General features: G+C 33.6%; 9 protein-coding genes and 7 pseudogenes across 16 annotated transcripts, besides 1 other annotated feature; 10 read left to right on the top strand and 6 right to left on the bottom strand.

The window, feature by feature from the left end:
* Positions 1–110: 110 nt before the first annotated feature.
* Positions 111–2,298, bottom strand: TVAGG3_0451860 (protein phosphatase regulator protein; the record flags this gene model as incomplete). Its single annotated transcript, XM_001301442.2, has 1 exon — positions 491–2,074. One exon carries the CDS (start codon positions 2,072–2,074, stop codon positions 491–493), a length of 1,584 nt encoding a protein of 527 aa, XP_001301443.1.
* Positions 2,299–2,599: 301 nt separating this feature from the next.
* TVAGG3_0451850 (uncharacterized protein) lies at positions 2,600–3,761 on the top strand (the record flags this gene model as incomplete). The annotated part of the gene is made up of 1 exon (XM_001301441.1): positions 2,750–3,415. The coding sequence occupies one exon, from the start codon at positions 2,750–2,752 to the stop codon at positions 3,413–3,415; it is 666 nt and encodes a 221-aa protein (XP_001301442.1).
* Positions 3,762–3,830: 69 nt separating this feature from the next.
* On the bottom strand, positions 3,831–4,166 carry TVAGG3_0451840 (glycoprotein 38 family; the record flags this gene model as incomplete). Its single annotated transcript, XM_001301440.1, has 1 exon — positions 3,831–4,166. One exon carries the CDS (start codon positions 4,164–4,166, stop codon positions 3,831–3,833), a length of 336 nt encoding a protein of 111 aa, XP_001301441.1.
* Positions 4,167–4,783: 617 nt separating this feature from the next.
* Positions 4,784–25,503: part of a mobile genetic element that runs on past the window's edge.
* TVAGG3_0451830 (protein of unknown function, DUF4107 family) lies at positions 5,059–5,571 on the bottom strand (the record flags this gene model as incomplete). Its single annotated transcript, XM_051234649.1, has 1 exon — positions 5,059–5,571. One exon carries the CDS (start codon positions 5,569–5,571, stop codon positions 5,059–5,061), a length of 513 nt encoding a protein of 170 aa, XP_051104379.1.
* On the bottom strand, positions 5,770–6,702 carry TVAGG3_0451820 (uncharacterized protein; the record flags this gene model as incomplete). Its single annotated transcript, XM_051234648.1, has 1 exon — positions 5,770–6,702. The coding sequence occupies one exon, from the start codon at positions 6,700–6,702 to the stop codon at positions 5,770–5,772; it is 933 nt and encodes a 310-aa protein (XP_051104378.1).
* Positions 7,052–7,555, top strand: TVAGG3_0451810 (protein of unknown function, DUF4106 family; the record flags this gene model as incomplete). Its single annotated transcript, XM_051234647.1, has 1 exon — positions 7,052–7,555. The coding sequence occupies one exon, from the start codon at positions 7,052–7,054 to the stop codon at positions 7,553–7,555; it is 504 nt and encodes a 167-aa protein (XP_051104377.1).
* TVAGG3_0451800 lies at positions 9,614–11,956 on the top strand (annotated as a pseudogene). The gene has a single exon. A coding segment is annotated over exon 1 (2,343 nt).
* On the top strand, positions 12,991–13,792 carry TVAGG3_0451790 (annotated as a pseudogene). Its single transcript has one exon. A coding segment is annotated over exon 1 (802 nt).
* On the top strand, positions 14,050–14,682 carry TVAGG3_0451780 (annotated as a pseudogene). Its single transcript has one exon. A coding segment is annotated over exon 1 (633 nt).
* TVAGG3_0451770 lies at positions 16,001–16,736 on the top strand (annotated as a pseudogene). Its single transcript has one exon. A coding segment is annotated over exon 1 (736 nt).
* On the bottom strand, positions 17,026–17,498 carry TVAGG3_0451760 (annotated as a pseudogene). Its single transcript has one exon. A coding segment is annotated over exon 1 (473 nt).
* Positions 17,858–18,520, top strand: TVAGG3_0451750 (annotated as a pseudogene). The gene has a single exon. A coding segment is annotated over exon 1 (663 nt).
* Positions 19,071–20,027, top strand: TVAGG3_0451740 (annotated as a pseudogene). Its single transcript has one exon. A coding segment is annotated over exon 1 (957 nt).
* On the top strand, positions 20,523–21,483 carry TVAGG3_0451730 (organellar and viral DNA polymerase type B; the record flags this gene model as incomplete). The annotated part of the gene is made up of 1 exon (XM_001315656.2): positions 20,523–21,483. A coding segment is annotated over one exon (961 nt), but the record flags the coding sequence as incomplete, so codon positions are not given.
* Positions 21,594–21,869, bottom strand: TVAGG3_0451720 (uncharacterized protein; the record flags this gene model as incomplete). The annotated part of the gene is made up of 1 exon (XM_051234646.1): positions 21,594–21,869. One exon carries the CDS (start codon positions 21,867–21,869, stop codon positions 21,594–21,596), a length of 276 nt encoding a protein of 91 aa, XP_051104376.1.
* On the top strand, positions 24,989–25,411 carry TVAGG3_0451710 (uncharacterized protein; the record flags this gene model as incomplete). The annotated part of the gene is made up of 1 exon (XM_051234645.1): positions 24,989–25,411. The coding sequence occupies one exon, from the start codon at positions 24,989–24,991 to the stop codon at positions 25,409–25,411; it is 423 nt and encodes a 140-aa protein (XP_051104375.1).

Here is a 25,503-nt window from a genome sequence, read left to right as displayed (position 1 = left end):
AGAACATTGATCTATTACTGTATCTTCAATAGCTTAGGCATACAAACTAAATGAACATTACAGATCTTGCATTAATCAATTAAATTTTTTTTCGCTCGTTATATTTGATTGTTTATTGTTAAAAATACGCAATTTAGTTCTGTGAAACATAATATATACACATTTTTATTAATATATATATTCTATTTATAGCCATAAACAAACTTTCTCTGACCCAATTAAATTTTGTCTCCCAATTATTCAGATTTTGAATGAAAATCACTAAAACTTTATGCTATACTTAACGAGTATATAATATATTTTTGTTGATAGAGACATTTAACGATGAATTTCTGAAAAATTTATTTCGATCTTTGACTTATAAGGTGTTGAAGCCAAAATTGGAAACACATATAAGTGTTTGAAGAAAAATACAAACAATATTCGCAATAACAAAACTTTATAAACAAAAAATAAATAAAATACAACAAAAAAACTTCTCAAATGAGATTCAGTTTACCCTTATCATCATTTGAGAAGTTGAACGAAAATTTGGGATCATGATCTGAGGTTGGCTTTCGATAGATCTGATTGGGAAGAAATTCAACTGCAAAGGTGTCGAAATCAAGCCATTTCCAACACCTCCAGACCCGTAAACCTTTGAAAATTCTCCAAGTTTGTCAGATAAGTTAATTGTCTTGTCTTTTGTGGCCGCAGCTCTTGCAATACTTGCCCATCCCTTTAGTTTTGTCTTATTCGTATCTGTCGTCGCATCTTGGATCTTCTTTGATTTAATATTTGGATTCATTCTCAAAATAGCGAGATTTGATTCGTTTCCGAGTGATCTAATCTTCTCATTCCAATGTGTTCTTGCGTTCTCAACATGAGGTAATAGCTTAACTGTAAAAGTTTTTCGGTTCTTTGAGACTAATTCAGTAAATGATGGTTGTACGAACAATCTATTAGCTGCTTCAGCAATCTTATGTGATGGCGAGTCAATCGATATTGCAACAATGTCAACGATATGGCAAAGTAACGCATTATTTATTGCTTCAGGGAAATCTAAGGCGGAAGAAAGGATATTGATCATAATTTCTTCTTTGGAAGGATTACTGACTGGCCAGATACTTACCAATAGCTCTATAGTGTTCTTTGAGTAAATAGAGTTGTTATTATAAAACAAAGAAAAAATTTCCGAAAGTGGGTCCGCGTAAACTCTCAAACAATCATATCTGAGTAAATTGAGAAGATGAGTTTGGAACATCGGTTGAATTACGCGCCAAAATGACGGGATTTCTTTGATTACGCCTTTCATTATGCCGAGGGCAGAATAAACTCCGCATGGATCAATATCCACGAAGTGATGATCGATAATCTTGATTAAGCTTGGCAAAATCTGATTAAAAAGGTTATTTTTCGCTTGTATTAAACTTACCATAAAAGCGATGATCATATCCCTTTCTCTTATGTCTCTGGATGATAAAACAGGTATCAATTCTTTCATGAATTTGATGTCAAAAATCTCATATTTCGGGAAATCTCTGAAAAAGAAGGTTAATATTTTGTATATATGTTGTGTATGTTGAAAATCTTCTAAATGAAAAGAATTAATGTCAGAAAAGAAAAGTGAAATGTCATCAAGTTTTGATAGCGGTCTAATGAGGTTTGTTTTGATCATTTGAACAAGATTCACTCTTATATCTTCGTCTATATATGAATTAATACCAAGATTCGAGAACCTATTGGAGATTTCTTGCAATGCGTTTGCTTTGATAATTTTAGCGTCTTTATCGTTATTTGGATTATCAAAATCACACATCTGCTTGCAGAGCTCGATCTTTTTCATCATAATATTCTTAAATGATGGGTCACCAGCCTTAGGAATTTGAGGAAGACGAGGAAGTTGTAAGTTTCGAGTAGCTTTGAGATTTTTGTTCTCCATTCTTGCGGATTCGTAGTCTCCGTAATCTGGATCTGGGCTTTTTTCTTCTTCTTGAACTGGTTTTTCGATTTTTTCTTCAATTTCTTCGAGAACTAAAGGAGGAAGTTTAATTTTAGAGGCGCTACATACTTTGGCTAATGTCTTTGATTGCATGGTAGGTATATAGATGCTTAACGATGATTTAAAGCGGGATATCGACTTAACATTTTATTAAATAAAAAATATCTTTCAGAACTAATTGTAACTGATTATTTTTTGAATGAGAGATTAGCCTTCACAAAAATGAAAAAACCAAAATTTTCCCTAATTATTTAATTCTATTGTTCATCTTTGTTTCTTATTTTTATACATTTGAATTTTTGATTATTTGATCATCGAGAAAAATTATTAATAGATGTAAAATACTAATAATTATGCCGTGTAGTAAATTGATTTTGAAATATGTTATTGAAAATTTGAGAACAGATGTTTAATTGGGATCATTAAGAAGGTCAGATATATGATAATATATTCATTAAAATTTTGAAATTTCTGCGGATTAAAAAAATTTCAATGTGATTTTGATAAAACTAACGGGCAGATTGAATTTAAAAATTTTGAATGATAAAACTTATTTTTTTAATATTACATCTCCATTTAACTAAACCATAAATTCATTTTTTATCTGTTCGTCGTTCGAAAATTGTGAGTTTTTGATAGAATTATGTAATTTCTAATGTTTTTATGATTCCGATTGCCGATCAAATCCAATTAGATAATCATTTTTTTCTTTTGAAGTCAATTTTTTTGTGATGAAATCAAAAAGTGACAACTCGATTTTGTAAAAAAATGGAACTTTCATCTGAAGACAAAAGAAGAATTATTGAAGAGATTAACTCCATGCGTAAAGAGCGAATGATGATAAAACAACAAATGGAACAGATATTAGATCGAATTGATGAATTAGACGATTCTTCTTCTTTAGGCACTTTGTCTTCTAATATCATTACCCCGAAAATAGCATCAAGGAACTATGCTGTATCATGCCATATTGAATCTATGAACGAAGAACAAACAAAGAAAGAATTAGTTCAACGAATCTCAATTTCATCCTCTCGTAAACAAGATTTGATACGAGACATTAACACCGAACTTGAGAATTTCCATAATAACGACATTTCTTGTTTCCACCAAATTCAAACTTCATCAATTAAAACACGAAGTGAAATTGAAAAGACAATTAAACAATTATCACAAGCATTACTTGAACTTAAACCAGACGAAACAACAAACAACGAAATATCCGACCTTTTTAAAGAATCCCAAGAACGCTCAACATACATTGTTAACAAACAAGCCGAACTTGTCAATTTGATCAAAACAAAGCTTGATCTTCTTAGCAAACGATACGAATTGAACGAATATTCTTTTGAACAAAAACTTTTTGACAAGAAAGACATTTCACAAGAAATTGCACGTCGTCGTACATCAGACTTACCAATATTACTAATATAATACTCATTATTTCATATTTTGTCTCATTTTAAGTTAATATTTTCATATTAACTTTTAATTAGATTTATATTACTAGTTATATTGCTTTTAAAACTTAAAATTATTAGACATTTCTCTTCTTTTTGCGTTTTTTATTAAAATCAATCAGATTTCAATATGAAATTTGATATTTTCAAACTCATTCATATTATATTAATATTTATTAAACACATCTCTTCATTTTATGTTTTCACATTAAAATTCTACTTTATTTCATTATCAATTCTGTTTTTTTCAAATACTTTCATGATTTATATTAAAATAACCTATATAACTCACTGAACCTACTTACTATCTACTCATTTTCTTTGGGTATCCGTTTTACTTAGTTCATTGTCCAAATTAAAAATTTTTTATTTGATCAAACTAAATAATTTTAGACTTTATCATCTGGCTCTGCAGATTTACCATCATCCTTCTTGAATACGAATAAGAAAAGGACTACTACTACAACAACTGCAATCACAATGATGACAGCAATAACAATCAATAAAATTCCCCACCATGGGAATCCACCAGGGAATTTCTGATCAACATTATCCTTGGTGAATGCACCACCTTTAGTTGACAATGTTGCAGTGAACTCTGGAATTAGGAATTCTTCTTTTTCATCAGCAGAAGCATCTGCGGTTGGTTCCCATGAAATTTTGACATCACCTGAGAAACTTGTTTTTCCACTTCCAGCTGTATCAGTTATACTTGTTGTAGCCATAAACTTCGCACCAATGGAAGCACCAGTTGTTCCTTCTTTTTCAGGATGATTGTAACTAGGATATTCGTTCGTGCCTGCGAAAGTGAAGTCAATATATTTATCTCTACTGTACTTATATGTCAGGTTCTTGTTCGATACTGAAAATAAAGTTTGAACTGTTCCTTTTGCAGAAGTTTCTGATCTTTTTGCAGATAAACCAACTTTGACTTCTCCTTTTCTTAATGTAGATACAATATTTTCAGTACCTACATTAGTTAGTATGGTTAAGTTGGGTACGGCGGCACTGCGTTCCACCTTACTCAATATAACCTTAAATATTTACAAAACCAGTAACGTATATTTTACAACACGAACGCAAAAACTAACTTAACCTTAAATATTTACAAAGCCGCCAACCACTTCACTAACGAACTCACTAATGTAAAAAATAAACGTTCTCACTATCGTTCTCACTAACGACTTCACTAATGTTCTCATAAATTTTCCTCAATATCTTCATCATCAGTGTTAACCCTATTGTAGTCATACTTGAAGCCATAAACTTTCTCTAACTTCTTAACGTACAATTTACATAACTTACCTTCGTCATCGTATGGTTTAATGATATAACTATTTCTATCTTTATACACAGTCAATGAAAAGTCAACTGGTCTCGGATGTATTTGAAAGAACATGTTATGCTCAGGAAGGAAGAATAAATGTTTAAATGTATGTTTGTTATATGTTTTGATTTGTATGAGTTGCTTTTGTTCTGTCATTTATATAAAAATAAACTTAAAAATTAATGATATCACCACCCTCACACGTATGAAAACATAGCGCAAAAATAAATTTAGGTGAAGTGGTGAGATCTCACCTGTTTTTTCACCTCTTTTTTCACCCGTTGAATTCATTACTTTATAACTCTCTTCCTTGGTTTCTTTTTAGTTGCTTTCTTCACGTCTGTCTCCAACTTGACTGTCTTTCTTCTTCGTCCGTAATGATACCAATTACTTCCACCAGTCAATGGGTCAAATGGTCTTTCGTAAGGGTTTCCATACATTCCATAGGGACCATACGGAAGAACTACTGGTGGAGGAAGAGTTCCATCGACTCTATTTAAATGCATTGTTTCACCTTTCATCTGGTCATTAAAGTCTTTTGCGTGTTTTGCAAACTCATCGTCCTTTCCTAAAGCATTTTCTGACTCAGTCGCAACCAAATTGGATGCTTTATTTATGAGTCCTATTTTATTTAATCTTAACTTCTTTGCAACCCAGCCTCCAATCTTTCCTTTATTTGCATCTAATGTCTTCGAAACTCTTCCTCCACTCATTTTATTTACTGCGTCATAAGCTCCAAGTGCTTTTGCTCCAAATGCTAATGCTTTTGTTCCCATTGCGCCTAAAGCTGCCCAAGCTACCATTTACACCATATTAAAATCATCTCTCTTCAATATTATCTCATAAAAGTTCTCGTTACTGGAGAAAGTCAATGAAACATAAACATTCTCATTCATAAACTTCTTTCTTATATCATCTATTCGCTTCAAAATGTCTGAACAATTGCTAACATCTTCTACAACAGTTATTTCATCATGAATGACCTTCAAGAACAAGCTCATTTAATATGCTATTAAAATCATCTCAATAATGAGTCCATCCTTTCCATCTTTAGGTAGCACAACATCTTTCATTGAAGAAGGTTCGACAAGTCTTATGTTAAACTTACTGACAAAGTTTGTTATACTATAATGCTTCGGTGGCGAATACATGTAGTTTGAAAGACATAATATAGATTCTTCAGCAAATTCACTTATACTGGATTTTATAACAATGTTCTCACGAGACCAAATACCACCAATTGACAATCTTGTAAGCAATCCTGCTGAACCTTCAACTGTAAACGTCGATGGTAACATTCCACGAAGGTCATCTATTGACATCTTTGAGTCACTGAATTTAAATATTTTCTTAAAGCAATCGTCATTATCTAACCATGCAATAGCTTTGAAGTTTTCATTCGAATATACATCTGCTTCATTAAATGTAAAACCTGACTTCTTTGCAGAGATGACTTTAAAATCTATTGAGTTTGTTTCAAAATTATATGCTATGCTAACTTCTGAAGGTAATGGATGTCCTTCCGCAGTCAGTTGTTCTCTCACTACCGTTTGAAGCTTTGTGTTAAAAACTTTCATGTCATCTCCTGTGTCTAGGTTCACATACACAGCAACAGGAAAACTATCTTGCTTCTTTGTTTCATCATTATACCTCAAAACATTAAAGTTCTTCAATAATATTGTTCTTCCTGCTGGAATACTTCGAACCTGTCTGATTTCAATAGCTTTCTCACCTCCTACATACTCTACCCAGTGCCTTGGATATTCATAAGTATACTGACTTTCTTGAATTTTGGTAGGTTTCATCATAACGTGTTCATAGTATATCTTTATACTCTTGTCAGTTAGACTCGGTGCTATGTTCTGAATATTTCTGACTTGCATTTTTAATGGAGATAAAATGAAGCATTTAATACATGACGTAGATGAAGACATGAATGAAACTACAGACAAACTTAACTCTTCTCTCATTCTTCCTTTCAGTAAGGACTATGAGTTCTGTTCAAATGGTGTTTATTTCTATTGTGGAAAGATGGGTTCAGGTAAGACATTTAACCTCATTCGTCATATACTCATAACAGAACGTTTAGGAAATGACTCATATTATGACCAAATCATTATATCAGCAACTTCAGACTCTATGGACTCAACAGCGAAAACATTTATGTCAAAAGTTCAAGCCTCTGTCGTTAAAGTTCCAGACAGTGAACTCATTGAATTTCTTCAACGTTACATTCGACGTAAGAGGAAATATTATGCCATCGTTGAATTTATACAGTCAGGAATGCAAAAGACTTCTGAGGAGATGGAAAGAATTATTGACAAACACCACTTACGTCAGTACTCAGGAGTTTACGATATGAAACGACTGACAAACTACATTCTATCAAAACTTTCAAAATACCCCTTCAAAAAATATCCTTCAAACACTCTGCTCGTTTGCGACGACTTCGCCGGAAAAGGTTTAGTGTCAAAACCAGACTCACCATTAGCTAACATCATTACTAAAGTCAGACATTACCACTTAACTGTAGCAATACTTATGCAAACATGGAGGTTTTTAGCTTTAAACATAAAACGTCTCATAACTGACTTCGTTATCTTTCAAGGTTTCTCACGTTATGATATTGAACTCATTTGGAAACAGTCAGGTATAACATTACCTTTTGAAGAAATTTGGGAAGCATATAAGTCTCTCATCTCTCCTCGTTCATACCTTGAGATTCATATCATGACTAATACCATTAAAGTCAAAAATATTCCATGGGAACGACCAACATTGTTTTAAAGTTTAACCTTCAATTGACTGATGGTAAACAAATTCCATGCATCTCTGTCGCCATTTCTGTTAATATTTTTGCTGTCATTCATATCATCCACTTCTCCATCCGTTAGCTTTTGAGGATATGCGTTAGAATAGCTGTTCTTAAATGAAGGCTTTTCACCTTTGAGAGCATAAACTCTATAACTTTCTGCATACTTTATGTTTGAACCTCCTGAGCCATCATTGACATAAATTTTTATAGGCTTCCACCCTTTGTTCATGTTCCTGCTTCTTCCCTTAGCTCTTTTGTTCAGTAGTTCTACATCTTTATACACAGCTCCTGTCTCAGTGAATTCAACAATATTTTCATTCGTTAGCTTTACATTCAAACCCTTGTCGAGTATATTGTTCATTTCATACATATAAAAGGTTTTTATTCTATATGAAATGAGAAGCAAATCCATCTTAGCTGGTGCCGTTAATGTTCCAATTGAACCAACATCAAATGTTGACTCACGAACGACAAACAATATTGTCATAAAGAACTATAGTTCAGAGTGTTTGAAAGAAAAAGAACCAGAACTGAAATCCGTGAATTTAAACTCAGCTTCAAACGCTAACGCTACATCAGATGTTAAGTTAGAGTATCCACCACTGGACCAAATTCTTTCAAGAGAAGCCAACGACAACCCTTACACAAATGTTCAAACAAATCCTTCAGATAACGTAGACCATTACCTTCTTCAGTTATACCAAACAATTTTACTCAAAGACGATAAGAAGCTTTTGACAAATCTTATAAGCAAGAACCAAATAATTCTAACAAAGGAGGACCTTGAAAATGTTATATCACGAATAACAGGGAAACAATGTGTCATTGACTATCTCGACCCTGAAATCGAATGCTGTGGTCAAAGCCACCATTCATGAAAATAGGTAACATCCGCATCATTGAAACACCAGGAACTACAGGAGTTGAGTTTAAAGTATAAATATTCGAATGAATATAACAAACTTTCAACAGAATATAAACTTTGTTTGAAATATGTTTTAGTAAATTAAAGCAATTTGTAATATCTATCCAAAACTTCTTCAACAGTATCGAACTCATCTTCATAATGCAAACCTAATCTTATTGACTTGGTGCAGTTTTCACTAACACAATATAGCGCTTTGCGCTCGGCGCCTTTGACGCCTTTTTCTGTTCTCTTGACTGACATAAACTAATTCATTTGTTTCATCAAACAGCAACAACCAAAGTTCATGACCTAATACATAACATTCATACTTTATATTTTTAGCTCTGAGTTCTCTTGTAAGCTGTTGCATTTAATATTTTCTAAAAAGTCAACTTCAACAGTCATTCGCACTGGTGCTTCAGTTCTACAGGCTTCGCCTTGAAAGTCAACAAGTCTGAATTGCATGTCTTTCAAATTATGAGGACTAATGCGAACCATTTACCTAAATGAGTTGCTATGACAGGAACGTTTGGAATGAACATTGAATTGACTGCATAACAGAAAGACTTATATTCTACTGAACCTTTACTATTAACTCCTGAAATGCCTGTGACATTAGCTATTTAGACTCAATGTACAAACAATTACCATAACATACGTATGGAACAGATTTCATCTCAATCGTTTTTGTCAACACTTTTCAAAGGAAATGTCATATGGTTATGCACCCAGAAGCAATTGAACTCTATGACTCATTCGTGTTATCTTAAACTCCTTTGCATAACTGAACTTCAAAACTCCTGCAATAAGTTTAACATTCATTAAGTTTTCTTCGTTATCCTTGTTTATTGTAGTATTTATGAGAGCATTTAACACTCCAGCTAATTTTCCATCTTATATTCTACATTATTGTGAAATCTTATTTCGTGCTTCTTTCCATCTATTTCAAACTCCATGAAATCTGTTTCATCTGTTATGACAAAAGTTGCGATAGTATTGAAGTCAACAACTCTGAAAGCAAGTGCTTCATTCTGAAGACCTAAGTTTGTTTGTAGCTTTACTATTCCGTATTCGTTTGGGTCTGTACTTTGCAAATAGAACAACATTTTATTCTCATTAAAATATGACTATTGCTGCATATGCGTATGAAACAAATGAAGCAAGAAGAGCACATGAACTAGTAAACGAAAACTCAACTTTAACCATTGAAGGCAATGATTTAGTCATTGACGATGGAAAAACTAAAAAAAGTCATTGATTTCGATACTTTTAACACTTATGACCCATTCATTACAACAAGCAAGGTTCCTATCATAATGATGGAACGGTGCAATATATAAATTCTACAGTAGATGCCTCATTAGTGAAAGTACTGAATGTTCTCATTGAATTGTTAAAGAGCTTTCGATTTGACGACAACATTAAATGCTTAAAGAATTTAGTCATGAATGAGAAACAAATTCTTGGCGTTGCTGGTAGCAGTAATGATGTACACCTTATGACATTAGAATATTATAACGAACATAAAGATGAACTGAAAGGAGAGAAGGGTGACACCGGACCTCAAGGACCACAAGGAATACAAGGAATACAAGGAATACAAGGACCTCAAGGCGAAAACGGTTTGGATGGAAAGGATGGAAAGGATGGAAAAACTGCTAAATCATGGATATGGGACCTTATAAATACTGGTTTAACAGCTGCTTCATATGGAGTTCTTCAATACCAAATCGGAAAGATATGGGCAGTACTTGGTGAAGAAGTTTTAAATGACGTTAAAAATGCTTTGAACTTCATTTCAAATGGTTCGGATACTATTAAAACTTTATCTGGTTGGATGCAAGAAACAAGGAGTCAAATAGATACTGTAAGACGTATAGCAAACAATGCACGTACGGGATTGGATACTTTACGACAAGCACAAAATACACTAAAGGAAGCAAATGATATTCTTGGCTCAGTATCAGACATGCATGAAGATTGGCTTAAAGGTATTGACAAATCTTTAAAAAATCACAGTCAGTCTATTGCTGACTACAAGAAAAGTATAGATTTTTTACATAGTGCTATGGACGTACATGATGGAAGCATAAGGAACTTACTTAATGCTAACAATAACTTACCAGGAACTATTAAAGCATTTATAAAGTCCTTTGTAAAACCCGGTGCTCTAACATTTAGGTCTTTGAGAGCAAGAGCATTGAAGTCAAGAGATGCAGAAACTCCAACAGAAGGAACTGAAACAACAGAAACTCCAGAAGAACCACCAAAACCAACAGCTAATGAAATATTGTTCGAATATTTTCCAAGGTACTCTGTTCTCATTGCATACATTCAAGAAATACTTAAGAAAGCAGACTTGACTTTAGGAGATGATGAAAGTTCTGTATATCTTTCGTTCCAGTTTCAAATAGCAGAACTTTTGAGACAGATATGCTTAATGTATGACAACATCTCTGATTTCACAAGATATGATGACGACCATGACCCCGAACACGGTGAAGAAGAAGTTTTACAAACATCCATTAAGACAGGAAAGGTTTTAACACAAAGTCTCATTATTGACACCAAAGATGGCGAAGTGGACGTTCTTCAAGAGCTGAAGAAAAATACTTCTTCGGGAGGTGGTGGTAGGCATGAACTTGAAATAAATGAGATAGAAGAGAAATTAGCCGAAAAAGCAGATAAAGAACATAAACACAATATCTCCGATATAAATGAACTTCAAGCTACATTAAATAGTAAAGCGGACAAAAATGAACTTGACGCAATGAACAAAGTTTTGAAATCTCATAAACACAATATCTCCGATATAAATGAACTTCAAGCTACATTAAATAGTAAAGCGGACAAGAACCATGTTCATTATATAACTTCAGACGAACAGATTATAACGGACTACCATGGATATTTAACACGAAGTGATGAAGCGAAGACAAAAAATGTTAATGAAAGAAGATATAAATACATTCGTGCTAAAGGTTATGACATAAGCTGTACTGTACAGTATGATGTAGCTAAAGCACCAGAAGCATTTGGTTATACCGGTGAAATTTATGCCTCTACTTTCAATGTTAACGGTGTATTAGTTGAACCAAGATTTACTTTGAGAGTTAAGGCAAAAATAACGTTTGAAGATGCTATTAAAAGTAAAGCTGACAAAGTTGAACTCGAAGCAATGAACAAAGTTTTTGAAATCTCATAAACACAACATCTCCGATATAAATGAACTTCAAGCTACATTAGACAGTAAAGCTGACAAGAACCATACACATAAATCCTTCACTACTGTTAGAGCAGACGACATAATATTGAACTTTGACCTTGGTTCAAGTGCACCATTAGAAAATCCAAGTACAAGCGTAAAAGATACTCTTAACAGTTTAGATAAGAGTTGCAGGAACATTGAAAGTCATGCCAGAAACTTTGAAGCATATGAACTACCAACAATGTTAGATAAGAAAGCAGATAAAACTTATGTGGATGCAGAACTAACAAAGAAATTTTCGAAACCAGATACAATGACATTTACAACAGAAATTATAAATGGTGAACCAGCAACTCCATTTGAATTTGTTAGAGGTCTTCAACCAGATACTTTTGAATTTTTCTTGGATAATTCTATTGAACTAACATTACATTATAAAAGTGGAACAAATGCAACATTTCATCCGGGAGATACATTCCAAATGGTATTTAATGACATAAGTTCTTTAGAATATGTTTATAGAGTTATGAGCATATATGATTTAATATATCCTATAGGAGCTGTTTATACGTCTATGAATCCAATAAATCCAAACACTTTATTTGGTGGTAGATGGTATGAAATAGTTGACAGTTTTCCATTCTACACTAATACGCAGTCAATGAAGATGGGAGGTTCAAAGAAAATAGGTATTGAAAACCTTCCTTCACATATGCATAGGTTCAGTGGAAGAACATCTGTGGAAGGAAACCATTCACATTCAATAACAAAAAAGAGGTTATATAAATCTTGCAGCGGGTTCGAATAGACAGGGAATGAACAGATATGATATCTCAGATGACCCCAAAGATGTTAGCACAGGTATTTTCTGTGGAACTGCAGGAAATCATACACATGTTGTAGCTGGTTTATTACAGACCCAGCAGGTAATGGAAAAGATTATATGCCTCCTTATATAACAATGCACGCTTGGATACGAGTTGCGTTAAAATCTTTAACTTTACATAAATGAGCTTGAAAGAAGTATTCGAACAACATCCATGGAGGTCATTTAAGAAGTTCAATGAAGCTGCAAAGAGTGGGGATTTACTAACAGAGCTGAAGTTAAAAATTCTTTGACAAAAATGTTGTACATCAAACAAAAATAAACCCTTACGACTACTTTTTTACCAATTTACTCCAACACTCCTGACGCATACCAATTTGACACTCTCATTCAAAGCAGAAAAGGAGGACATAAACCATTCCTCATCTTCATAAATGTTAACACTCGTTAAAGCATATGCATATCAATGAAAAATAAAGGAACTCGTGAAGTGTTAGAGTTTTACAAAAGTTTGTAGCAGAACATAACCCAAGTACTTTAACATCAGACCAAGACAGTGCATACCTCAGCAATGAAAATCACAGAATTTCTCATTAAGCATAACATAAACTCACTACACTACTGAAGACCATAACCATAACATACTCGGCATCATAAACCGCTTCATAAGGACTCTCAGAGATTTAAACCAAGAGCGAGACTTTACCGAAGAAACAATGAACATTTTCTCGAAGTATATAATTCCTCAACACATTCTACAACAGGACATACACCAAATTCAATGACACAACAACAAGAAGAAAAGTATATACAAAAGAAACGAAGCCAAACACAAAATATCAGAAATTCAACACAATTTACCCTCATTCCTGGTACAAAAGTTCGTGTAGTTCTTGACGACAAACCGTTGACAAAGAAACGTTTAAGGTTAAGTCGAAATTAATTATATTGTAGACTCTACGCAAGGTAATGGATATCTTATAAAAGCTGCCGACGACTCTATTGCGTTTTATCCTCGACATAAATTAGTCGAAAGTAGTAATGGCAAACTTGCTGAAACCATTGACGAAGCAAAGCGAGGAGTGGTTATTGAAATACTTGGCTATAACACAAACGATGACACTTATAAAGTAAGATATGAAGGAGGCGTTGAAGATGTTATACCATCTAAGAACTTGAGAGAGTCGAAGCCAACACATCTGGGACCATTAGAGCGGGAGTACTGGAAAGACAAAAATATGCCAGAAAGAATAAGAAAATTCTTCTAAACTTTTTCATTAGATGTAAATCAGACAAAAATATAATTTAGGTGAAGAGGTTAGATCTCACCTGTTTTTTCACCTCTTTTTTCACCCCGTGAATTTTCATGAATTTTCAAAAAGACCAAAATAATGTTTAGGTGAAGAGGTGAGATCTCACCTGTTTTTTCACCTCTTTTTTCACCTCTTGAATTTTCATGAATTTTCCCGAAATAAAAAATAAAGTTAGTTTTATTTTTTTTATTTTTTTATTTTGTATAAAAGATATGATTTCAACAATCGGCACAACAACAATTCAACAACAACAGCACCAAACTCGTTAGTCATGAATCCTACGTCAATGTTAGTAGAGATGAAAAACTTCATTCCTTCTTCATATACTTTCGAAACAAAAATCCAGAAGATAAAGCAAGAACTTTTAACAAGTAATTTAGACTGTAGTGCGAAAGATGAAGAAAATGAAGAATATCTTTATGAAATGCAGGACATTATTGACCATTTACCCAAATTGCCTGAAATCCAACAACAAAAACTCACTATTCCTGAATTCGACGAAATTGAAGTGAAACCAACTGACTCAGTAGAAATAAAGAAGTTCATACGTAAAGTAAATTATGAATTCCTTGGTTTTCATTGCAACCATAAGGTTATGGACAAAGATTGCGACATGGTATATAAAAACATTTCTGACATATATAAATCTGAGGAGTTTAAGACTTACGATAACTTTGTTTCATTAGTTGCAAAATGTGTTTGGGAAATAAGAGATAAAGATAGAAGAGGCAAAGTATGGAACGAACAAATAAGACCCGCTATGTTTGAGATGAAGAGAGCAATTGACGCCTTAGTTGTTTTAGCTGGTTTTATTTCAATGTATAACGCAAAAATGAACCCGCAATGTTCAAAATGTAAGGCAGCAATTAGGAAATATAACTACTCAGTCAAAGAGATAGAAAGAATGAGAAACGACTATGCAGACTTAAAGAAAGAAGCAGAAAAGCCAGCAGAAGATAAAATGAACATGTTAGAATTTCTGAACAAAAACTATCCAACAGCAGAAGATTTCCTTCTATCTGACGTCAAGAAGAAGTATAAAGAAACCTTCGGTATTGTTAAAACTTTTGACATACTGACAGAAAAATAGAAGCTACGAAATTGTTTAGGATTTCAAATATACATCGTACAATTCATGTAAAACGCTTGTAAAAAACTGGGGTGAAAAAAGAGGTGAAAAAACAGGTGAGATCTCACCTCTTCACCTAAATTATATTTTTGTTCAAAGCTTCCACGAGAGAAAAGATTCCTCATTCGCTAAGGATTCCAAAAATGAAAAAATCATTGATTTCGGCTGAGAAAAAACAGCAAAACCCTTCTTCCACGGGAACAAAGAAATAAAGAAGAAATAAAGTAAATTTTTTATTTATTCCCGTGGAAGATAGAGCACTTTTATGACACTTTTATTCACGACAAACAAGACAAACAAAGAAAATAAGAAATACGGCGCTGTCGCGGTTCGAACCACAGACTCTGACCCCTCCATAACACCACCTTAGACCACTGTGCTACGTAGCCTGTCGACATAAGATTTTATAAATTGCATATTTGACGTAAATTTATTTCCATCTAGCTTCCCACCGCATAAGATATTCATACGTGTTTGTAAGACATTCATTAAACTTCTTTTCTATTGCATCTAATCTTGCGTTATTTTTTTCAATAGCTTGTCTGTATTCTTCATCATCTCCAGCAGTGTTTGGGTCTTCACGTTTAAAATATTCATTGTTAACCAATTTTTTATCTACAAATTTTATTAGTGTTTGATTCACTTCGTTATGATAACGGTCATATTCTTTCAATACGTAAGTGAAGACAAAATGCGTCGTACCTTCAATCTTAAAGCTTAAAGAACTTTCAACACAGTTTTGAGGGTCTGTCAGTGCGTCAATGAGATAGTATTCGAAGTCAGTCAATAATCTTTTAAAGTCATTTCATACAGGATAAAATTTAATGTTGTGAAGAAATAGTGTTTATCTCAGAAAAAATAACGCTAATTTTATTTTTATTTATTTTTTTATTTTGTATGTAAAGACAGTAATGACAACATCAGAGAACACAACAACAGTTATAGTCCATGAAGCAATAAATGAAGAATACGAGTACATACAATATAACAAACAGTTACGTCTCATTCGTTCAGTCAAAGATGACATGTACCAAATGCAAAGTATTTTGACAGCATGTTATGCTCCAGATACTAAACTTCCTAAAGACTGGTTTAGGAACCAAAGCACTATTGAACTATTAAATGAAGCACAGCGAGACATACTTTTTTCTGAAAACAGTGAAGAACAGCGAGTAGGTCAAAAACCCCAGTCGCCAAAACTCTATGAAAATCGTGAAAAATTGCCAAACGGTTTGAGAGGATATTATGTTCATAGACTTCTCGTAAATGTTGTAGCAATGTGGGCTTCACCTCGTTATGCTTGGTATGTTTGTAAACTTCTTGACGAAATTCACAGACAAGAACGCGAACAGATGGAAAAGAAACTTCAAGCAAAAGATGAAGTCATTGAATCCAAAGACAAAAGCATACAGAAAAAATACCACGTTCAGTACCAAAAGGAAAGGAAAAGAGTTATAAGTATATGATTTACGCTGAAGACATGGAAAATGAAGAAGACAGAGATATGGTTATGTTGCATTTAGTCAGAAGAAAAACAACAAAAGCTTTTATGACCTTGCTAAGATTTACAAATCTGACAGAAACTGGTTCTATCGTGAAAACTTACCGATTTCAATGACACCGAATGAGCAAATAAAGGAAATTGTCAAAAATACTCTTCCTCAAACACACTATGACATCAAAGGTTGCACAATACTTACATTCAAAGAAGACTTACCATTGTTAAAGGAAAAAATAACAGAGTATTTCGATAACTTCAAAGAGGAAGAATGAAAATCTAAGCTAATTTTATTTTTTTTTATAAAATTTTATCTCATATGAAAGAACATGAATTTAGAATATTCGGAACTCATGACAGAAGAGGAGAACGAACAGCATGTAAAAGATTATGCAAAATTTATGAAGACATACAAAGCATTTAAACAATATCTAAATGCTTCTAAGATTATGCAAAATTCTGAAGGTATATAAAGCTTATGAAAAAGCGTATGAAAAGTTTATACATTGGGGAATTGTTGTAAAATATCCATATGAAGACTAACCAAAAATATATTTTTGCTTAAATAGCTTCAGGGTCAATTTCTTCAACCATTTCACTTCCTTCGTCAATGTCAATTGAAGCTTCTTCAACCTTTGGTAAGAATTTCTGTATAACATCTTTGTTCGTTATTGTCTTCAGAGATGAAGGATAATATTTCACATTTGTTTCACCCTTCTTATATTCTTTCTGTTCGGAAAGATTCATAGCAATACTGAAGAAGTCAATGTTAGAGTTCTTTATGACAGTATAATGAGTATCTTTGACATTCACGAAGAAACTCTTTTTTTCAAAACTACTGCTAACTCTTGTGAAGTATAACGTTTGCGGTCAATGACGATAGCTAATGGTCTGACATACTGACCAAACTTAGATTCTTTCACAAACTTCTTGTTAAAGATAATATTAACATTTGAAGCATTATTGAACTCATTCTTGATGGCAGTAGCGAGAGCATTGTATGAAAAGAACTTGCAATCTTGCATGTGTTTCATTAAAATAAAAATATTAAATTATTTTGAAAAATAACTTAAAAAAATCTAATCTAATTTTTTCAAAAATATTTTTTTTATTTCCTACTAAAGATGTATCGGAAGTTGTCTAAGTTAGAACACTCGGAAATAAAACAACTTCTTACAGAAGCTAATATAGATGTTGCAAAGCATTACGCAACAAACAAAAAAGCACTCGCTGACTTCATTAAAGACTATAATGGTGCAATAAGTTATGATAGAATTCATGAGTTCATAAAGCCGCAACGCGGCGAGGACGAAGTCCATGCAATAGCATTTCCTTTAAATGACGTTGCTATTGACTTATATCATAGACGTTCAGTACCTCATGAAGTAAGAAGAGAGATGTTTGACATAACAAATGCGAACGTTGGTCATACTCGTAAAGCTCTTTCGCATGAAGTAAGAAGAGAAATGTTTGACATAACAAATGCGAACGTTGGTCATACTCGTAAAGCTCTTTCGCATGATGTTCGTCAAGAGATGTTTGACATAACAAATGCGAACGTTGGTGAAACAAGAAGAAGAGACGACACACTGAAACAACAGAGAAGAGAGATGTTTAAGAGCGCTATAGAACAAGTTCGCAAAGCTAACGATGTCATTCGTTCCATTGACGACAAACCAAAAGAAGGTGAGAGATGGTTAAAGAAAGATGAAGAGAATAGGAAGAGAAATGTGAAGTCAGGCAATAGACTCATTGACTTTAACATCGAAGCTTTAGATGAACCAAACAGAGACTACTTACACAAACATTTCGGTAAGGTTTTCATGAGACTCTTAGAGAAAATTAAAATAAACTCACAACAGAGATGGATGGTATGTTATAAACTTGGTGGAAAGTATGAATGTTCTACGTTAAACCTCAATAATATTGGAACATTACTACATCAGCTCTTGAAGGAGAACTTTATATCAGAGATAGAAGCAAATGCCGCAGGTATTGTTGAAATGCACTATGACTTCTTCTTGACAAACATAAAGAATCTTACCGAAATAAAGATGTATGATTTAACAGAATATGAAGGCTTAACGATGTCAGATGAAAGAAAGGCAAACCAAAAAAGAGACCATATAGAGATGAAAGCACACTGACAAATGACCAGAAAGCCATTTTGGAAGCTCTTAAGCAAACAGGAAACCCAGCACTTATAGAAAGCTTTTGGAAAGATAATGGTGAAAAGAAGTTTTATAAGAAGAGAAGCGGTCAGTTCTGGAAGTATCTTTGCACATTACCTATAAATCTTGAACGCTACCAAATCTTCAATGAACTGAACAAAAGAACTGCAACACTTATGACAGAGGACAATTGTTTCGTTTATGCTTGCATTCAGGCTGGAGTAAATGAAGAAACTATTGACCACATGAGAGAAGTCATTCGTGTTAGAGACTTTCCTCAAAGTAAAGTACAAGAAATTTCTGACGCAACAGGTATATCATTTAATGTTACCATTGGTTATTTCAATGAGTCAAGACATAATGAAAAAGAGATATATACCAAAAGAATGCGAAACTGTTAGAACTATTGACTTACTTCTTGTTGAAGACCACTACATGCTAAATGAAAGATTACCAATGACAACATACTTCATTCGAAACTATAAAGAAATTCTCAAAGCTTGTGGTGGAATGAACATTGAGAAACAGATGAAGATTTATACAAAGAGAGAAGATAAATATGTAGTTCGTTATGATAGAACAACACCGTTATGGGATGTTATGAAAACATTGTGGAGTGCAAATATTTCGAACCTATTTCTTATGGAGAACTTTTCACATATACTACTGACTTATATAAACAGAACCTTGCACCATTTAAAGATTTGACATATGCTCCAAAGTATTGTGTACAACTGAAGAAGAAAGCAGAGTCAAAAGAAGTAAATAAAGCTAAATGTAAATTCATACCTGAGCACGTTTTCTTTGCTGACTTTGAGTGTAGTACGGATGGCTTTCATAAAGCTTTTAACATCTGTTATGACAGTGAAGATGGTTCAGTTAGTGAAAGCATTTGGGGTCAAAACTGTGCAACAGAATTTTTGGAAAGACTTCCTGACAAGAGTTTAATATATTTCCATAACCTCAGTTATGACATAAACTTCATCTTAAGACACATGACAGAAGTGAAAGGAACTCCCATCATTAAAGGTTCACGAACAATGCAAATAACTGGCTTATATAAAGGACGGGCAATTATTATAAAAGACTCTTACAGTGTTATAAATAAGAAGCTTAAACTATTTCCTGCTATGTTTAACTTACAAACAGGACCGAAAGAAGTATTTCCATATAACTACTACAGCAGTGTTTTGTTAGCAAATGACAACAGAACTGGTGTCATTTCTGAAGCATGTAAGTTTATCCATGATGCAGATACATTTATGAAGAACATAGATTCCATCAAAGGTTGCAGAATAGATGAAAACCACTTCGACTTAGAAAAATATAGCACGTTTTACTGCAAACAAGATGTAAGAATTTTAAGAGAAGGTTTTGTAAAGTTCCGCAATGACTTATTGAAAGATTTGATTTAAACGTTTATGACTACGTTAGTATTTGTTCTATTGCTAACAAATTGTTTGAGAACAGAGTATACTTCCCGAATGGAAATCTTTATGACCTCTCAAATAAACCAAGAGAATTTATTTCGAGATGCATTCAAGGTGGAAGATGTATGTTGTCAGATAACATGAAACAAAAGAGCAAAAGAAACTCATTGCTGACTTCGACACTGTTTCATTATATCCTTCAGCTATAGCAAGACTTTATACTTTAGAAGGTATTCCAAAAGTATTGAAGGATGAGATGTTAAGCACAGAGTATCTCATGAGACATTTATTCGATGATGACCAAAAGGAACCCATTGGTGAAAAGTTTATGTCTGGCTTCTTTGTTCTCATTAAGATAACAGAGATTGGTATACCCAGACACTTTCATTTAATAGTTTGCGACCCTGAACTAAATCCAGAACTTAACGTTCCAAGAAGTTCAAACACTTGCTGTCTCATGTATGTTGACCATATAACATTACAAGACCTCATAAAATATCAAGGTGTCAAATGTGAAGTGTTGCAAGGATACTATTACGATGGAAACAGAGATATGAGAATAAGAGATGAAGTAAAGAAGTTGTTTGAGTTAAGGTTAAAGTATAAGAAAGAAGAAAACCCCTTACAAGAAATTATAAAACTCATTCTGAACAGCATTTATGGCAAAACTATTCTATCTCCTATTGAGTCAAAAATAACCATAGTAAATGACAAAGATGCTATAAGATATGCTATAAGAAATTACAACCATATAGTGAAGTTCGAAGGTTTGGATGGTTCAGATAAAACTATTTTCAAGCTAACGAAAAGCATTTGCAGACACTTTAACTTCTGTCCACTTGGTGTTAATATTCTGTCTATGTCAAAACGTATTATGAATGAAGTATTCTGTACTGCAGAGGACATGGGACTTCAAATCTTTTACCAGGACTGTGATAGCATGCATATTTTCAATGAAGACATCCCACTGTTAGCTCAGGAATTTCAGAAGAGATACGGTAGAGAACTTATTGGTAAAACATTAGGTCAGTTCCATTCTGACTTCGCAGAAATAACACCTGGAAAACAAAGTTTAGCATACAAGTCAATATTTTGTGGAAAGAAGACTTACATAGACTTACTCACTAACGATTTAAATGAAGTTGCATTCCATGCACGTTGTAAAGGTGTAAAACAAGACGTTCTTGCTTTAACAGCTAATGAAATGTTTCCTGAAGCTATACAATGCTATTACAATGAAGATAAGAACATTCACATACCTGTTGGAACATATGACAAAGACTCTGAGTTCAGTTTAATGAAACTTTACAAAGCACTTTATGACGGTCAAGAGATTGGATTTGACTTATGTAAGTCTTCTAGTCCTTGCTTTGCTGAAAAGTTTAACTTTTCTATTCAGACTAAGACTTCATTCATAAGAAAGCTTAAGTTCTGAGGTCATTTATTTTTGTCAGCAGTGAGACATTCATGATAAAAATAAGCCGCTAGCGGCAAGGGCGAAGCCCATGAGGTCATATATTTTTGTCATTTATGTATAACCATTGTCTCTCTTAAACTTTGCAATAGACAGCTTTGTTCTTCTTCCTTCTACATCTGTAATGTTTATATAATCTTTGCTATACTGTCTTAAGACATTCATTCGTCTGTATTGAGTTCCCATGAAATAGTAAAAGACATCTTCACTTGGGACATAGTAGTAATTTTCTAACGTGTGATATGAGTATTGTATAATTTCAACAGCGTCTTCAGGAAGAGAGTCAACAATGTCAAACCAATAGCCATTTGAACCAGAAATATTTCTCATGTTTTCTCTTCTTGTCGTCCATCTTAAGTTCGAGATATGAAAGTCTCCTCTGTCTCTGTTTATATGGTCTACTTCACGAAGTCCTTCAGGGTTCGGAATGAAAGTTTCTGCAACTATTCTATGTTTCATCAGCTTGTGTTTGTTTAAATTTACACAAATATAACCATCTCCTTGGTCAAACTCACTAACAACTCTTTTATTGCTTATACGTCTAATTGATAAGGGTACTCTGAAAAGATTTCATAGTCATTGTCATGTTCGAGTGTTTGCCAATGTCCTTCACCTTCCATGCCTTTCACTCAAATAAAAATTTTCAGAAAAAATAAAGCTAGCGTAGATTTTACAATACTGCGATGGTAGAGTTTAAGAGTTGTGCTTCAATGTAGAGACAGTCCTTATGGTCTGGAGGCAAGAACACTGGACATTTATGGTCATGAGTGGAGAACATGTCTATCCAAAACTCACGATTGAAGCCAGTTAATTTATAGTATTTAGGGTTAGGAAGTGGTGAAGTTCTTGTATGACCAATGAACTCATTTTCAACTCCTTTACTTAAGTTTGAATATAATATAGCTTGCTTTCTATCCCAAATGCCAGGTGTTACAATCTTTGAAAATTCATTTTTCCTCGGAAGCATTGCATCATAATTGAAAACATTCTTAAATCATCACTTGGTTCGGAGATTTGAAATCTTATACGTAATGGATTTTTTTCTCTTTAGCGACTTCATTGAATGGTGAGAATACAATGAATTGACAGTCATGAGTTCCATCTTCATTTTCATTAAATTCATAATGAAAGTCTATAAGTTGTGGCTGACTACCTTCTTCTTTCAGTTGTGCAAGAAACTCACGTAAAGGCTGTAAAGTTTGTACTTCAATGTTGAACTTTTCTCGAACATCTCATTAAATGAAATCATACATTGCAACAATGTTGTATCGTCTTTAAAGTATTTGTATATGTGAATGTTTTGGGCGCTTAAAGACTGTTCGTCATTTTCTATCTCGACTTGAAGTATAAAGTCAACCTTTCTGAAAGCACGTGTTATATACATAGATGTTATGCCAATGTACTTCTCTTCATTTATGTTCACAATCCAGTCTGTTGGAAACTTAAACGTTACTCTGTTCCCCTTTATTTTGACGTCAGGGTTTTCACTACTGAACGCAACAGATAAAGGTATTTGTCTATACATTTAGTTCGGATAAAAATAAACCATTTACTCTTTCTTTGCTTCAGCTTCTTCTCTAGCTTTCTTTGCCAGCAAACGTGGGTTCTTTTGTCTTCCAGCAGCTAATGCAGCAAGTTGTTTTTCACTAAGTTTTCTCTTTGGTCTCTCTGGCTTTTGTTCTTGTTTTTGTTCCTTCAGTTCGGATAAAATTTGCTCACGAATTTCTTTCTTCAATGCTTCAACATCTATGACACCTTGGGTCTTGTCCGTAGGGCTTGTCTGAGTCATTTGATTGCAGATAAAAAACAAAATTAAAACTTTAACCGATGTAAAATGAGCTTGTCAAAATCAGAGCGAGAGTCTATTATATTAAATGACGCAAGAGGAATACAACATCCTTTCTATTACGTAAGTCAGAGTAAAGATGGTAAAATATACGTAAGAAAAAGAAAGGTACCATTAGCGAATGCAGAGAGCGACAACATTAAGGTGCATGGCAAGGGTGAAGTCCATGAAGTCCATATAAAACCTTCTGTTCAAACTGAGCCACCAAAAGAACAAGAAGAAAAGAAGCCAGATGTACTTTCAATAACGAACCAAGAGCTTATTGCAAAGTTCGTGAATTTCATTGAAAAACAAACCGAGTCAAAGAACCCTGACCCGCCAGTGAAAGAAGTTGAGACAAAAGAGAATGTACAGTTCATTGAAAATGTCAAGAAAACAACTTCCACCACGAATGCCAAGAAGAAGAGTGAGAATAATGAAGTAAATAGATATTTTTATCTGAAGTAAATACATGCAGAACGAACAGCTAAACGAATTTACTCCAGCAGAGCATATTCATCAGATTCGCTCATATTTCGATATCATAGACAATGCAGTTCAAATTGGTGACACTAATAGAAAATATTCTGACGCAAAGATTCCATCACAACCTGGAACTGCTAAAGATAACACATGGGTAACATTCAATCTCTCACCTCCTGGTGAAAATATGTTGGACCTTTACAATACATTCATTACGTATAAAATGGAAGGTCAATTTATTGTAGATAAAGAAATTGGTTCAGGTTCCAATAAAACAAACCCACCAGGATTTTGGATTGGTTTCGATGACGCTTTCTATGCAGTTGCTGGATATCAAATCCTTGCAAATGGTCGTATCGTATATTCTAAAGACAACGCAAGAGAAGAAGCATATATAACTTCAAACTCACAAACTACCGAACAAATAAAGAAAGTAGATGTTTTCTCAAAGACTCGACATGAAGATGTATGGAGTCATTCGGGAACATGCAGAACAGGACAAATTGTTAGTGGTCCAATTACAGCAGGAAAATCATTTGATTTTAAGCTTCGTTTAAGAATTCCTGTTAGAAAGTTTTTACCATTAGAAGCTATAAGATTTATTCCAGCTTTTGCAGGAAACATTCAGCTTAAAGTAAAGTTCAGTAGCGACGCCTTACAATGCACATCTATATCTGTAAATGATATCATTGCTTTCAATCCAACTCTTAAAGTTGCATTTGCTTCAGATTCAAATCCACCGACAAATAAATTTGTTCCATGGAATGAACCATTCACTATGATAACGAAGGCAGTAGAAGCTAGTGGAACAGTTACTATTACAACTGTAACCCAGCAACTATTTCGAACAAAGATGGATTTTAATGAATGTTTCATTCATTCAAAGTCATTCTCTTTAGACCCTAACATTTATACAGAACTTGTAGAACATTATACAAACGAGGCTTTATGTTTTCCTGTTAAAGTTATGGATTGGATTCCTATGGACGGTTCATTCTCAAAGAATACAGATAGTTCAAGTGCAACATTTACAGCAGCTTATACGCCTATTAATGTTAAAAGTATTTGGGCACTATTTAGAAAGAAAGACAACTATTATGTTAATTTTGAGAACCCTAAGTTTAAATATCTTCAGCTTTCCATGGGAGCTTATGGAAATATGCCTGCAGAACCTGAAAAATCATATGGACCTGTATTTTATGAAATGGTTGCGAACGCTTGCAATACAAACAATGATATGATAGGATTTAATGAAGATGTTATGAGGTCATTGGTGGATGATGGTAGTGTGGAACATAAATGGGATAGCTATGACAACACACATTTCTTATGTGGTTTTCCAACAGAAGTGGACTTTTGCTTCCAACAAGGTCAAACATCTACTGCTCCAATAACATACAAATTGTCTGTTAAAGGACCTATTGAACTAGCAACTGAAAACGTACCAAAGCCACTTATTGGATTTATGAGGGATTGTTGCTTTGCCATTCAGGTGCGTGCTAATGGCATCCCCATAATAAGATTAGATGACTATAACTTAGCCACGGACGACAGTGAGGAATAAAGGATGAACGTTTATTTTTAAAGCTTATAAATGAGTTCTTCATCAAGCTCTCGCGAACCTTCACCATCTATGAAACAAACTTTACCAAACGA

This window comes from Trichomonas vaginalis, chromosome V (genome assembly GCF_026262505.1).
Source record: "Trichomonas vaginalis G3 chromosome V, whole genome shotgun sequence".
Lineage (NCBI taxonomy): Eukaryota > Parabasalia > Trichomonadida > Trichomonadidae > Trichomonas > Trichomonas vaginalis.
This window is presented reverse-complemented; position numbering and strand designations above follow the sequence as displayed.